Consider the following 15,861-nt stretch of genomic DNA (forward strand, 5'->3'; position numbering starts at 1 on the left):
TGTATACCCTTCTTGTTTTGTTTTTCATTTCAGACGCAATTGGCATGCATTGGGTGATGCAGGCAGACTGCTTATTTAGTATGCACCACTCGTCGTTTAGTCTATTGAGGTGCTACGAGTGTTGTGTCAGTCTATTTCCTTTCCGAAAATAAAATGTTGAGCTCTACACACACTGTTTACACTCGAAATTATTGTAATTCTTAAAAATAAGCAAATTAATGCTAAAATATGCATGGGGGGAGCCCCTACCAGCATTATCGGGGATCCGTCCGGGACCTGCCGGGACCGAATACTTGCTGCCGATGTCGGTCCTTAGTCTTCACGGTGTTGCAAACTGGAGGAGGGACCGGTATCGGCTAGTGGCGTGCCCCCGACTTTGTAGGATTCTTTCCAGATGCTGGACCGGCTTCACCCCGGTCCTTGTGCTGCTTGGGCACCGCGCAAAAGTATCGAGTTAAGTTACAAGTTGCGAAAAAAAGGAACTTAGTTACAGTAACGAGTTACCTCGAACTCCGGAAAAAAGGCTAGTTACGTAACACGCATTTGTGGAGTCATGTGAAGAGCTACTTACGGCATGTTTCAGAAATTGCCACAAAACTAAATAAAAAGTGTAGTACGCATACATCATATCGCATTTCACTTCATGTGCGGTGATTATGATGTGAAGATTACCGGAATTAAACTTGTAAAAGTGCTGTACAAGCATTTATACGATGGTAAGATTCAACGTGCAGGCTAACTGGTCAAACATGGCGAAACGTAACCCCCGAGGCAGAGGAACACACGGATCCCTATGGATAATTTTTTTGGTGCTTGCCTGTGTGTTCCCCCTGACTCGGGGTTAGTTTAGTTAGTTTAGTTCAGTTTAGTTAGTTAGTTAGTATAGTTACTTGTAATGGTTTTCGTCACAGTCCATGCGTCACACACGGTCATTACGGTCCTGGTATAACGCACTCGAAAATTACGTGCACGATAATATACCTGCATGGTTATCCGTGCGTGGACTTTGAGCTGAAACGACATACTGGCCTTCTTATGTCCACTTTTAAGAGCACACGTGGGTACACCTGGTCTCTTTAGGCGGAGGTTTCAAGGTACCAACAAGTTTTACACTGTGTTATCAGATCCTGAGACTCGCTTGAAACGCTGCTCACAAGACTTCGCTGAGGCCAATAATTGCAATCTGTCGTTGCGGTTGGTCCCTTCGGCAGTCCACCTTTATAATTTGGTCGAATAGTCAAAGCAATCGCGAAAAACAAGCTCGAATCCTTACGACGACACCAGCCGAGATCCCCGAAAAACGGTTGAAACGTAATTTCCCGAAAAAGCCAGGTTGAACCGGGAATCACGCGAGCAACACAAGAACGCAAGTTCGACATAGCTCACCGGATATATGGGAAGTCTTGCCCAGGTTGAAGGGCAGTCATAAAACGTAAGGCATGCGTTAAGTGCAGGGTATATTTTTTATTTAAGCACTGTAGCAAAAATTATTAAAATAGAAATGCCCTTTCATGAAGAGATTTGATAGGATTCTGTTGTGTGGTGACGTCACGCCTTCGCACATTGTGAGTGGTCTCCGAGATCACGTCATTTTGTTGTGGCCCCGAAATGGATATTCTATATAAACGTACGCTTTCTCGGTCTGACGCTATGCGTGCTGCACTCTGAAGAAGTCGAATGTTTAAAATTCAAATAGCAGAACAGGGGTTTTCGATGCATCAATTTTCGCTTGTGGAGTCCTTTTTTCGGTGCTTAATCGACTGCAACCTCAAGGACCTCCCACATCTCCTAGGCATTGTCTCTTGAGGGGCGGATAAGGAATGGCTGCCAGGATTAGAGGCTCCCAGGAAGAAATTGCTGTCAGGGATTTAGAGTTCCTTCTCCGTCAAATACTGCCACCAGACTGCCTGTACCACTTCAGAGCGCATTTCTCCAAGTATGTCTTCTTCTTCTTCAGCCACAAAGGAAATGGCCCTTAGCCACACAGGGTGATTGGCCATTGGTGATTGGTGGTGGGGTTTAGGTGGTCAGGCTACACCATCACCGCAAGCCCTACACGGCAAGCCCTATCACCACCACCACCACCACCAGGCTACACCAGCAGCAAATATGTCTGTTATTTTAGTTTTTTGTTTGTTTACCTTTTCTTCGTACTCCTTTGTAGTGGTTCCCGTCACATCGAGGGACTTCGTAACTTCGAGGGTTCAGAAGACGTAAAAGCAGCAGAGAAGCTGAACCGAGCGCGCGCTCTGAATCGCGTGTGACCCATTGCACGGTTTGTCGCCCTGTTCCAAGGTAGTGCATTGCACATCTCTAGATTGAAGATGGGTAAGTCTGACATTTATCGTTACTCCTCGCCTGCCAGAACCTACTGTCTGACGAACAAGGATGAGTGTGATTCTAGATGGGTACCCCAACCTTAGGGTCAGCCTTCTAGACTGTTGAACACAGTACAACAATACCGCCGTCTCCATAGCCACAGCTTTTCTCATTTACCTACATCGAATCGCTTAGTTTTTGTTTTCCGATGAAAATCGCGCCGTGCTCGATGACGCCTGTTGAGATTGTGTTGTTGAGTTGTTGAGACGCGGTTCAGGTAGTATAGGTGGCGTGCATATGACGTCACACCATAGCTTTACCCGTGCTTTTTCCCTCTTTCTGGTGATCCAGCTTACGCAAATGCACCCCACCTATTGGGGGCACGCGCTACGAACGTTGCAGGTCAAAATCCTGGAAGGTCCCTTTCGCGCACTGAGAAATTTCTCGTGTATGTTGCCGCACTCTCAGAAAAAAAAAAGGGTGGAGCAGTTACACCTTTTGGGAGGTAATGGTTGTCGCGTACGTTGTGCCTAAAAGGTTGCAAAGTTTGATGTGCTACCTCACTTCACGGCATAACACGTTGTCCACCAACCATTGACACGAATGGGGGGGTTATCGCTTGTGATCGTGTGAGCGAGGGGGGGGGGGGTGTATGCCTTTTTGTAGCAATCTGGATATATGATAATTCCTTTTAACCCCCTTTTACACCCTTTATTCGACGCTATGTTGACCCAGGTGGCAACTATAGAGGTTAATCGCCTTCAGTGCAGTGGTCTGTAGGCGTCTTCTCCCATGGAATGTGCAGTGCTCGTTCCAGCTGATCGTACCACGAATGCGGAACTGTTATTTGTGCTATAACACACGTGATACACATTGACGAGGTGGTAAAATGTTCGGGACGAGTTCTTGAAGAACACATTTTTCTAGAAGAAAAAAAGGACCAAAGCCGTGTAGGTATGATTCGTCCCACGCAATCCTATCAGAGAACGACATATAGCCAACCAGTAAAAGAAAGTAACTAGAAAGTAGCCAAGCCACCATCGCCCAAATATCGGTGGCACGACAGCCTTGTAAAGTAGCCAACTTGGCGCAAAGTAACCATATCTTGCAACCCTCCGTTCTGCTGTCCCCAACGCCGCTCCTTCATAACGCACTGGCAACGTTACAGAGGACAGTACCAATTCGCTGAACATTGTGCACAACGGTCTACGCGCAACAAGCGGGGTGACTGGCTATGGACTGGCATAAGGCGGACTTTTACTACATCTAAATTCAGCGTAATGGCGTGAAGTGACGGGCATTCTCCAGCTGCTGTTTGATTTGGCAGCTTCCTAGATTGTATCGTTTTCGTATAGGGCGTTCCATCTCCGAAAACCTTTCAGTCACAGTTTCAGTCAGGGATGGTTACCGCGGAAAAGGAAACGGAAAACGCTAGATACCTAAACTCCGCAGGAAACGAAAACAGAAAAGGAAAGAAAAACATTTTCATTACATTTAAGGGGAATCGAAACATAAGATTCCAGCCCGGAAACGTTAAAGGGACAGTTCGCTCTCCAACCATCGATTCGTTGATTTCTGCCGCGGACGGTAGGGTATTTCGAACTTTATCAGGTCCGTGCACTATAGAGAATTCAGCTGGTCGTTTTCGTGCAGAAAATGTTATCGCCTCGATCGTTCTTGTTCTGCTCGTACCTTCGGGGCAACACACGAGATGTTCCACTGGTCGTTCGCGTGCAGCGTGCGTTTGCGAGAACTGAATCCGTGCGGGTTATGCCAGCCCCCCACAGCTCTCGCAAAATCTGTATCAAAATGCGTGTTACTGCGCACGGAGCAATCCGTGCCTCTCTATTGGTCGGACGCCACAAGCGTGTCCGGATTGGTTGCCAGAATTTGAAAACGGCACTTCGCGCTTCCTCGCCTGCGTGCTGCGTTCTCCTTCGGCGGTTTCATTTGAAATCTGAACGGTGGGCGCCGCGTTGGCGGTGTCTTTCGTTGGGAGGCAAGTGCGTTCGCCGATCGCAGTTTTATCAGTGTATTATGGTGCCTTTGATCGTGTTGTACTGTTTCTCGCCACAAGCATCGGTCTACGAAGAGCCAATCGGATTTCAAACTGAAGTGTTGTCGTGAATTCTGGCTCGATGAACATGTTCGAGCGCCGTCAGATCTGCATAGCGGTGACAAGAAAATACGATTCATGAAGCAGCATTTTATGTTTGACGTGTAGCAGGCAAGGGCATGATGATCAAGCGATTGTGCGCAAGTATGTGACAGTTGTTCGTTGCTGAAATAAGGTGTCGATATGCGTATTTTGCAAGTTTGAACTTTGTTGCAGTGTGCTACACTCTTAAAAATGAACTTCACCGCATAGCACGCTCCTAACCAACCATAATCTCGAATGATATCGTTATCTGCCCTGATTTGTTGAAAACGGTAGGCGTACGCCTTTTTTGTGACAATTATGAACAGCATAAGTGTCACAAAAAAGGCGTACGCCTCCCGTTTTCAACAAATCAGGGCAGATAACGATATCATTCGAGATTATGGTTGGCTAGGAGCGTGCTATGCGATGAAGTTCATTTTTAAGAGTGTAGGAAGGGCTACGCAATGGACTCAGTACGCTCAGTGCATGTATATGTGTCAACCTTCCGATTGCGTCAGTATAAATTTGTTCATTACGACACCTTTCACAGTTGTTTGGGAATCACGGAATAACTTTACGACGTGCGTGAAAGCTAGTAGACTTAGAGGTGAGGGGTAGCCGGTACAGGCCAGTATGGAAAGCAGAAGTCAGCAACAGCCAGAACCGGTCGGGCTGCGAGCCGGACGGAAAGACTTCTGATTGGAGGATTGAGGAAGCAATCGCTGCACTCTCATTGGTCGTGTGCCCAGTGTTGTGTGAATTTAGCTATACTATGGGCTCTATGGGGAGTTGTGGAGAGCTGGTTATGCGACGCCGAGAATATCGGCGGTGTGGACCGGAACACGAGCTCAAGTTCCGCATTCCGCTCCTTCTCACCCTCCTTTCCTCAACATGGCCGCATTGGAACCGGCAGACCTACTGCTGGTGGTGGATGCTTTGCATTGTAGTTACAGCTCGTTTTATGCTGAGGCGTTCGACAGATTTTTTTCTTCTTTTTATTTCACGGGCGAAGCGTCCGAAGGCGGAGGACTATACGTCGAGGACACTGTTTCGCGCTACTCGGACGATTATGGACTCCAACTCGCATGGTATGGCCAAAGGTTGTGAATATGGATTCTGGCATTGCCATGTATATGTTTAAAGGTGTTATTAAAGCGGTTGTCGTGCGGCCGCGACTCCATCTCCTGTATCAGTCGCATGAGTATTTGGTCAACACTGACGCTAGCACGGTCTCACTGTGAGCAGCACAGACGCGGATTTCCTGCACTGGTGCTACACCGGCGCACTACACTGGCCTGCACTGAAACGACGAGCTGAATTCGCTATTAGTTTCCCGCACCTCGAGCGGTACGACTTATTGTACACATTTCAAAGCAACAGAATTCACGCGAGTAGGCTTTCTCGTGGAGAAGAACGTACACGCTATATCTGCCTGAGAACTACGTGCCTTCAAGATGGCGTTCCCGTTTCCCTGGCATCGAAATGTAGCTTCCTATCGCCAGCACCGAAGCAACGTCGCGAAATTACACGTCAGCCGATCTTATATGTTCATCCCAAGGCGCCTGGCCGCGTTGCCGGTGCACAGGGAAATACTAAAAACTTGAAAAATACTTCGATTTAATACGAAAGGCATTGACGGGAAGTCGTTCATTGTCTGTTACACACGTCCAGCTTCATAGTTTTATTAGCGTATAGTTAGCGTTTATAGATTCGTTACAGTGTGAATTATTCCTTTATGGAAACGGTATTCACATCATATGATTCCCGTACCTTTCCTCTTCATATGCAGGCATTAATATTCTCAAATGTATAATTACAGTTGTGGCGAAATACGTGTAAAAATGCGAGTGATTTGTGCTTCACGGAGAGAGGTTCCAGCTGAGGCCTCACGAGCTTCTCGAGATACTACAGTAATCCGATCCAATCCGGACGAAACCGTAACTGGCTCTTGAATGCATCCTTAAATGCGAACTTCACTTCATAGCGCTCTCCTTTCCAACCATTATCTCACGTGATATCGTTGTCTGCCCTGATTTGTTGAAAGCGGGAGGCGTGCGCCCTTTTGTGACAAGTATGAACAGCATACGTGTCACAAATAAGGCGTACTCCTCCCGTCTTCAACAAATCAGTGCAGATAACAATATCATTCGAGATAATGGTTGGCTTGGAGCGTGCTCCGCGGAGAAGTTCTGAAGGAAGAAGTTAAGATTCTGCGCTCGAGTTTCTATACCAAGTTGGTGCCTGAGCCTGCCTGTGTCGATCGAGCATGAGTGGTCAGGGAAAACCACCTGCTTTTGTGCTTTCCTAGTAGAAGTTCTGACTGAGAACAGAACTTCACCACGTAGCACGTTATCCGCCTACCACTGCCACGAATGATAGGGTTATCGCTTCTAATTTGGAGAGAGAGGAGCGTACGCCTTGTTGGAGCAATTATCATATATCCAAATTGCTGCAAAAAGGCGTACGCCCCCTCGCTCTTCGAATCGGAAGCGGTACCCTATCATTCGTAGCAATGGTTGGCAGACAACGTACCATGCGGTGAAATTCTGTTGTGAGAGTGCATGACGTAAAACGTGGGGTTGGTTGCCGGGAACGAAAACGTGAAATACCCAAATTCTGCAGCAGACGAAGATTTAAACATCAACCAAAATATTTTCGTCACATCTTCCGAATAGCCTGGATACGGAAACGAAAAAAAGAAAAAGGAAACGAAAGATTGGTACCGACAAAGAGGCGGAACTATAATTGCTTTCGGTAACCAACCCTTGTTTAGCATATCGTAAGTCCTCTACGGTAAAGAAAGACGTCAAATCATCAATCGACATCGCGACACTGCTCGCATCGAAGAAATAAAGCTATTAGCTTATGCATTCAGAACCGCGACAATACGGTGATATGGCAACGTGGAATGCCACACAACGATAGATTACCTAGAAAAGTATAGGGAATGACGCCTTTTCTTTAGAAGATGATCGTCGAAGATACATGGGACATGAGCTGTTGCTTCACCTTTAGTTGGCTTGTTGTATTTGCAATAGGCATGGTATTTGAAGGCGAACTACATTCTCATCTACGACATATTCCGGCATCGGCCTAGAGCGTTCTGAACTGAGTGCATAGGTTGAGGCAAAGTGGGCAATACGTCACTTTTATTAGCTAGGACGCGGCGAGTCCAAGTTTCAGAGGTGCAATTGTACTTTGTTCACAAACCGGTGAGCTTGAATTGGGACATCAGGTTCATTAGCCAGGATCGGCTGTCGAAGGATTCGCGCTATGTTCTGCGCGAACGTCACTTCGCGCGTCTACATCCATCGGACGGTGGAAGGGACGCCTCCAGGCAAGCGATTCCCTTTGTGACGACGTCACGCTGACGCAGGGAGATACGACCGCACTACATTCGAAACAATAACCACCAGATTGTCGCAGCAGACCGAGGAGATCCTCGAATCAGACACCACGGGAACTCTACCTGTAGCCCTGTGTTTGTGAGTGAATGAATGAGCGCTTCAGTAAAGTGCATATTGTCCAGATATTCGCTATTCCATTCTTTCTTTCAGCTGAGGAGATGTCCATGGTCTCGTCCATGTCTGGTAAGCATACACTGCCCAAATTTTGTGGTTTTTACTGGTTCCTCCTGTCTCCCAGGGATAACCTCAGAGATGAGCACCCAATCGGCCGGCACAGGTGGTAACGTGCAGACCGCCGGCGAGGGCAGTAAGTACTTAGTCTGACACTGGTGTTCCAGGGACATTAATGCCGAGCTATTACAGCCTTTACAGCTATTAGAGCCTAATGCATCGCTAATGCCTAGCTGTTATTTGTCTTCGCGTTATAAAAGCCGCTGTGGTGCACTGATATCAAGTGAACGCGCATTCTTGGAAGCCGCAATCGAATTCTTGTTACGGCATCCATCTGAACTGTGGCAACCTCGAATGCACTTTCTAGCGTGGCGCCAGCTCCAGGTCCACGTAACACTTGTCACCCGAACTTGGGTGCAGAGAGATGCTAGCGGCTTTAGCAGACTGCTGTCTCGTCGTCTGCTATCTCATGTTAAAGGGAACGAAAAGTGAATATAAGCGTATCGAAACTTTATGTTCAGCGAAAAGCTTGAACCATCACTCCGCTGAAACCGCTGTAGTTTTTCTGTAATCGAATTTTCAATGATTGCATGTCCAGGGACCTAGTAGGAAACCGAGCAGTCTGTCAACAATTGCATCACCCCGCGCCATCTGTCGAGACGCATGTAATACGCGCACTTCAGCTTGCTAATCCAGCGAGAACGAAAATGGCAGAGTGCATTTGTGACCACTTTCTATGTCTAGAATGTCGAACCTCTCGAACATGAGTGCGCTGGAATTCCGCGTTTTAGAACACATCGCTCACACAGAACTTCTGTTAGTGCCATAGCGTGCTTCGCAGCAGAAGATTCCTCGCCCACAGATTTATCGGAGTCACATTCGTCCTCACCAGTACCTCACCGTGCCGTGAACACGGACTGGTTTGTGAAATTTACATGTGTCAGGAAGGAGCACTTGTGTAAGCCGAAACAAGCGCTGTCTTTTCGTCGTGCACGGAATACACGGAATACACGTCGTGCACGGAATACAAAGCATTAATTTTATAAACGCGGATGTTTCTTTCGCTTGACAAACGTTGACTACACATAATCGTTCGCTTGCACCTTGCCAATACATGTACAAAAACATAATAATTGGAAGCTACTTGTCCTACCAAAACGAAAATAAAAATTGATGTGGGAAATGCAAATCGATGGATGCTACGAACCGGTGTTTTTACTGCCGAGAGGTAGACAATGCGTGTGGAAAGCAGACAGACAATTGCATCACAACTAACGAATATTTCGAAATAGTGTGCCTTGACACCGAAGTACTGCAAGAGTCTTACATACATCCGAGAAACCGAAGGGCATGGCAACATACTCGGCAGCGATCTGTGGTCTTTACGCGCTGCTTGACCATAAAACTGGACGGAATACCCTTATTTCTGCAGGAAATTCTGTTATATCACCTGTCGGCTATTCACAAGGCGGATATGGGGTGCTCTGAGAAAGTATAATAGAAAGTATTCTTCCTGCCTTACTCGTGCATCCGTACGCTTTCCATATCAGAGTGCAGACACTTTTTCCAAGATGAAATCAATTGCAATATAGCATATATGCTGAAGGGCACTCCCTAGGAGGGCATTAGCAAAGTCCAAGGCAATGTCTTAATTAACTTTCATTACTTAACTTTTTAATTATAAAAGCTACAAAGTTGTCCCAATGAGAAGGTCTGTTCCTTTCGGTCATCTGATATCGTAGCCGTTTTCAGAACAAAAATCCGTTCGATAGATCGCCCGCAAAAAATTAGTGAAGGAACGCCATTTTGTTCGTTGCGCATCTTCGCAGACGCGTATTTCCTTCTTCCCCAACGTGAGAGGGAAAAGGAGTACAGTGCCGCCTCATGCGTCGAAGATGAGCTTTAACTTGCGGAAAGAAAACAAAAACAAATGTATCGGGTGACTCTATCGGAACTGGCCTTATCTTGGGTTGCATTTTCTGTTTCCTTTTAATCTTTTCCAGGATGCGAGAGGCGATAGTGTGCTCTTTCTCCCTCTCACATTGGGGGTGAAGGAAAGACGCATCTTCTAAGAAGCGCAATGAACAAAATAAAGAAAAAAATGGCGTTGCTTCACGAATTTTTTGCGGGCGATCTATCGAACAGATTTTTGTTCTGAAAAGGGCTACGATATCAGGTGACCGAAAGGAACAGATGTTCTCATGACCTGTCATCATCAAGATGACAATGACCTGTCATCTTGATGAATATGAGAACTTTTTTCGGGCGTGCTAAGTGAGCCAAAAGAAATGTACAATGAAGGTTGTACAAAAACAGCATATCTCCGTCGACTAAAATTTTATATATGTGGATGTTACCACATCGTGTAGTTTCCATCCAAAAGTAGGACTTGGCAAGGTTGTTTGGTTGTTGTTGGGTAGGTTGTTGGCATGTTGATGAGCTATACCGTTTATAGCACATCAATATAGATGAGGGGCAAACACAGTAGACAGCGTGATGGCTGCAAACTCTCAAGTGAAGATTTATTCAACAGAACAAGAAACTGAAAGCATGAATAGAAAAAAGGCAGTGCCCATGCAATGCGTGGAGAACCACATTAATCTCTGAGAAGGTAGGATCGGGAGAGCAATAAAGAGAAATAACGGTTGCGTCCCAGATAGGGGAACGCTGCAAATTTAGGACCGATATGATGTGGTAACCTTGCATGGCTCACTGCAGCTGTGACACACATTGAACAATTCCAGTAGTGGGGTCCAGTAGTGGGGCTTCAAAGACAATGAACTTTCGGTGTTTCACTGGGCATTCAAGTGTAGAGGATGCTTCTCTAGAAAATTAGTTAGCGTTCCCTAGTCATAACTACACCTCAACAGGAAGTATTCTTCTACCCTTCAAACAAGCTACTAGTTCTCATCGGTTTCTTCTCCTACTGTTGATGCCATACTAATCTTCTGCACCTGTCCAAAGGCCCCACAAATGTCACAAAGTCTGTAACACGTAACAAATCTAGTGCTTCCATCTGTGTACTTTGCATACCTGCTTTCAGCCATTTCTGCCAACTTAAGTGCCTGGATCACACACACACGAAGCACTCTGGGGCCATTTCAACTCTGGGAGGCCCCTAATGACAATGTTGACTACGGGACAAGTAGGATAACATAAGTTAAATGGAATACGTCATCGCTATATTATAATTTATACATGTGTGACGCCTGCACATACCTAGGACGTTGAGTTGAACTAGTCACCTCGGTGAAGCAAAATCATTGGTTACTGAACGGCAGTTTGCTTCGGACGCCTTCGCCATTCGCCTTCTACGGCATCTTATCTTCGTAGTCATCGGCAGCAAAATGAGCTCAGCACACACGACACGACTGCTGCATCTAATAGCAGAGTGTTTCGAACCACATTCGTTTTCGCGTACTCTCCTGCAGAATCTTGTGGTAGAAAACGCCCGCCGTCGAAGATGAACGAACATGATTTTTGCATCCCCGAACACATTAGGCATATGTAGGTATCTCGAATACGTGATACAGCAGCCAGAACATGTCATTCAGTTGCTGCTTCGCGCGACCAACCACCTACGACGTAAACAATAAAGGCGACAACACAGATGGCCTTGCAGATGGCGCGGCGGATCGTAGCACGTAGCGGCGAAGTAGCTGAGCGCTTTATTAACGTAGAAACTATAGAAGTGAGCGTCATTTTTAAAATGGCGTTTAGCTGTAAGATTGTGTGCGTCAACTTTATTCTCTACAAAATTAACTCTCGCGTGGTAAGGGTTGACCAATCCCTGGGAGCCCTGGACCGGAAACCGCCTAAACCCAAATTTCTCTTTTTCGCCGTTCGTTGGCAGCACCGTCCATGTTCCGGCAATCTTCAAAATATTTATACGTAAAAAATATGCCGAATTGAGAAGTAATGCTTTCTGTGTCTTATCAAACAATGATGTTGTGCAGTGGGCAAAAATATGGGGGTATATTTTTCACTTTACGGTCCCTTTAACTTGGACATGCGGTTGTTCGCGTTGCGGATGTGGCGACCTCGGAAGTCGTTGGGCTGGTCGTCTGTATCGAGGCTATGTTGAACAAGGGGTAGCTGGCGAATTCCTCGGCGCTGTGGAAAGTGTCGCGAGACAACGCGGAATAGCAATTACAGGACGACGGAAGCGAAAATAAGCTGCAAAGCTGTCTGCCTCCTATTGCGATGTGTACCGAAACAATCCGGGGTCCGACTTCGATTTACGTATATTAGTTGAAATGCCGCCATAATCGCGATATAAAATTCGGCCGCCCAGCACTCTGAGGGTCAGTTCTCACTCGGCGACGTCGTGAGCGGGCGGCGGAAATAGACGCGCATTTCCGGAGTCGGGAGAGGAGAGCTGTCGAGTAAAAAAAATCTGCCATGCCGAACTTCTTTCACGACGTCGGCGAGAGCTGCCGAGAACGACAGCTGGCGACCAATAAGGTGACACAGAAAGGCCACGCCTCCTGATTTTCGTCTGTTTTGGACGACGGAATGCCACTGTGGTCGGAACATGAAAATCGTGCGCGCTGACAGGGCGGCGGAAAAGCGCATCTACTTCCGCCGCCCGCTCACGACGCCGCGTGGGGCGTCGCCAAGTGAGAACTGGCCCTGAGCCCCGAGTGAGTGTCGCCCACGGCCACTTCTGGCCAAGCTTCTGATTGGTCAAGAGGGACACCTGTGACGTGTCCTTTCCTCCTGACGCGCCGATCTATTAACCGTAGACCACGTCGGAACCGGTCGGTATGTATCATTTCCCATGGCGAGAGCAAAAGTTCCCAGGCAAGTTTTCCGTCGAACAAACCCCGTATGGTATTGCGCGTAACAGAAGAATGAAACTTTGATGTAATTGTGTCTCAATTTTTGAAAACCGATGCAACGGCTGCCTAGCACACCCCATGGTATAGATGCTAATCTGTGCGAGCTACATGCTTTAGTACTGCCGCTGTATTTCCTCCTGCTTCATCTCAGACGTTCATGTGTGCATTTTGTGTAATTTCAGCTGCAAGGTAAGGACGTTTCTTGTCAGCTAAGGTAAGGCAGGTTTTGCCTCGACGAACCAATATGAGGAACACGTTCTGATAAATCCGTGGCTTCCTAGCGGAGTGATCCTTCGAAACAAGAGACAACTATAATAGTGTTCAACTGAACAAGGAAGAGGAATATATTGGAGACTCAATAGAGCGCCAAGAGAAATACCGCAGCACCACGCAACGTAATACCATGTTGCCAGCTTTGCAGCCAATACGGTTGCAGAATGAGCACGATGGATTTACATTATCTGGCGGAGGATCCATTATATCTGCGGCGGAATAATATTTTCATAGCTGACGGACTACATTTCTTTTCCTTCTTAAGTTGAACACGGCTCTAAGGCATCCAGGGCGTGTGCTGTTACAGGTCACAGGCATTGTACTGAAAATGAGGAACAGCAAGGCTAATTTCGTTTCTTTTCCTGTCGTAACGTTTAAATTAGCACCGAAGTCATTTTTGACACCCTGTTTTCTTCCAGTGTTCAGTAGGCCAGTAAGATGCACCATGAGAAGTAATTCACACCACGGAGTCATAATTATCGCAGAAATTGAATTTAAAATACGCCGCAAAAAGCGGCCGTGCGCAACGGTGGTGAAGAGGAGTACCAGCCTGTGATCTGCCTGAACCTCGCGTTGACGCTATAAGGAGAACGCTCGCTGATTGGCCTAGCTAAATGTTGTCTGCTACTCCGCTGTCCTCTGCTACTCGTCTGTGCGGGGTTCTGAAAAAGCCTTTCTCCTGGCTCGGTAATGATTCGGCCGCTCCTTCTAGCCCCAATTCTCCGGGAGAACTGGCAAAACTGGTTTACGGCGGCAAAGGGACAAGGTGCTGACCCCCACTGACCGGCAAACCAGAACGAGTTCTCCTTATCATATAATCGGTGACGTGCATCATACCTCCTCATCCTCGTTATAGGTGGAGTGGCCAGTTAAGGGTGAACGCGCGGAGCCACGTTTATGCGAGTTTTTTTCTGGGAAACAAACTGCACACATCAAAACCTATTTTGCTATTTGGTATAATGACACACACACTTTCATCAGACGTCTTAACCCGAATTTTTTTTTGGGTGGCCCTCTCTACTCCTTTAAAGGGACGGTCGTATCCGTCTCGGTCGATTCTGAAACTATTGTGCTGTTTTACTCCGCGTTTATCACTGATAATAACGCCGAAACTCGACACAAATTTGTGGCGTCGTTTCTGTGCAGCTTGATGCAGCACATGTCAAGAGCAGACGACGCATATTGAGAGTATCCTTTCTCGAAAACCACGGAAACGTCATCCGGACGAAAGGAGACACACGACCGGACTGCGCTAATGGGGGCGCGCTCTCCCGGCACAGCTGGCAGGCGGGCGTCTGAAGGGCGCGATCTCCTATTGTCACGTGTCCGCTATCATGTGTCCGCTAATCTGAAAGCAATGTCGCCTCGCTGCCGAGCGATTTTAAAGAAGACAGCATCGATGGAGTGGTGGTAGATTATGACCCGTATTCGACAGACCATTTACCACTTCATCCTGCTCGTGGTAGGGGTGCGATATTGGACATGAGCTGCACGACGACCGTTTCAGGTACGACCGGTATGACCGGATCGGGGGGGGGGGGGGGGGGCAGGCGTGTACGGCGAAACTTTCCCCACAGCGGCTTCGCATTTCTCCACTTGACAATGACAGGTGCCTCTCTGATCGCTGTAATCCCGGGGAAGCATGAATGAGCACCTTTGTTGCAGTTCTGTGAGGCAGATATCTGCTCTGTGACAGCGCTGATGATGCCCCCGGTCTTCAAGGAGCTTTGCGTTCTGAGAGAGCTGCTGGCAGTGTCCACGCCTCATTTTGCCGACACGACCACCGGATGCGATTTCTAGATCCAATGGGCAACAGGATCAGTGGTGCAGAAACTTTTAAGCTTTAGCCTCCGAAGTTCAGTCTACCCTCGTTTGTCCGGACCAGAGTTCCCTAAGGAAATATCCCGATAGCTGCTGATCCGTATCGATGACGTCCGTACAAAATGGGATACACCGATGTAGTTTTGAGGAGCTTTCGTGTTTGAACGGACGGCCTGATAGTACACGCTATTTTATGTTAATATTTGGATATTTAATGGTCAGGAGGAAATACATGTTGTACATGCAGTATTTTTTTTCGCTGTCTCTCTGTCTTCTTTTTCTGTTCCAAACAAATGCCTGCGATTTACAGCAATGGTACGTTTCCTGAAATTATTTGATCACACTCATTCACGGACTGGTTCTGGGAATTTCATTTATTTGAGAGAAATAATTCACATGAATTAACCATGCTCGAGTGAAACATAAGAATGCATGTATTACACCAGAGCTGTTACGCGTGTGTACCTGAAAGCTTCCTATAACACTGTGGGCTTCCTGATATAATATAATGCTGACGTGCACTGGATGCAAGTTTTTAAAAAAGTTAAGCAGAACCTGATTACATGATGGCGGTAGGTCTTACTCCTATAATTGCTTCTTTCTTCGGCAAATGTGAGCCGAACCGCCGTGATGCTCCATTATGTTAACGTGCGCACTAGGAAGACGAGATAGCCTGCACCCCAATACCACTTCATATACCGGGTGTATCAGTTAAATCCCCGGGCTAAATAATTAGCGAACGGGTGCACCAATCGACGAATTTCTTTTTTACAAGTATCTGTCCGATACCACCTACAGGCTGCGCACCGTGTGAATGAGTGGGAGGCGCTCATTATTTAAATAAAAATTCAAATGAGTTTCGTAAAAAAAACGTAACTTCTAAAGCAGG

The 15,861-nt window shown here is 47.0% G+C and overlaps 1 protein-coding gene and 1 long non-coding RNA gene across 2 annotated transcripts in view; both read left to right on the top strand.

Annotated features, from left to right (window-relative positions):
- Nucleotides 1–2,019: 2,019 nt before the first annotated feature.
- Nucleotides 2,020–8,173, top strand: LOC135389959 (uncharacterized). Its single transcript, XR_010421633.1, has 3 exons — nt 2,020–2,328; nt 8,017–8,049; nt 8,105–8,173. It is a non-coding gene; the product is annotated as an uncharacterized LOC135389959 (long non-coding RNA).
- A 4,398-nt stretch (nt 8,174–12,571) lies between these two features.
- The window catches only part of LOC135387752 (uncharacterized), a 155,426-nt gene continuing 152,136 nt past the window's right edge, over nt 12,572–15,861 (top strand). The window contains exons 1-2 of the mRNA XM_064616850.1: nt 12,572–12,656; nt 13,061–13,067. Coding sequence (XP_064472920.1) covers nt 12,572–12,656; nt 13,061–13,067 — 92 coding nt within the window. The remainder of the gene's footprint in view (nt 12,657–13,060; nt 13,068–15,861) is intronic.

This window comes from Ornithodoros turicata, chromosome 3, assembly GCF_037126465.1.
Source record: "Ornithodoros turicata isolate Travis chromosome 3, ASM3712646v1, whole genome shotgun sequence".
In the NCBI taxonomy this organism is placed as follows: domain Eukaryota; kingdom Metazoa; phylum Arthropoda; class Arachnida; order Ixodida; family Argasidae; genus Ornithodoros; species Ornithodoros turicata.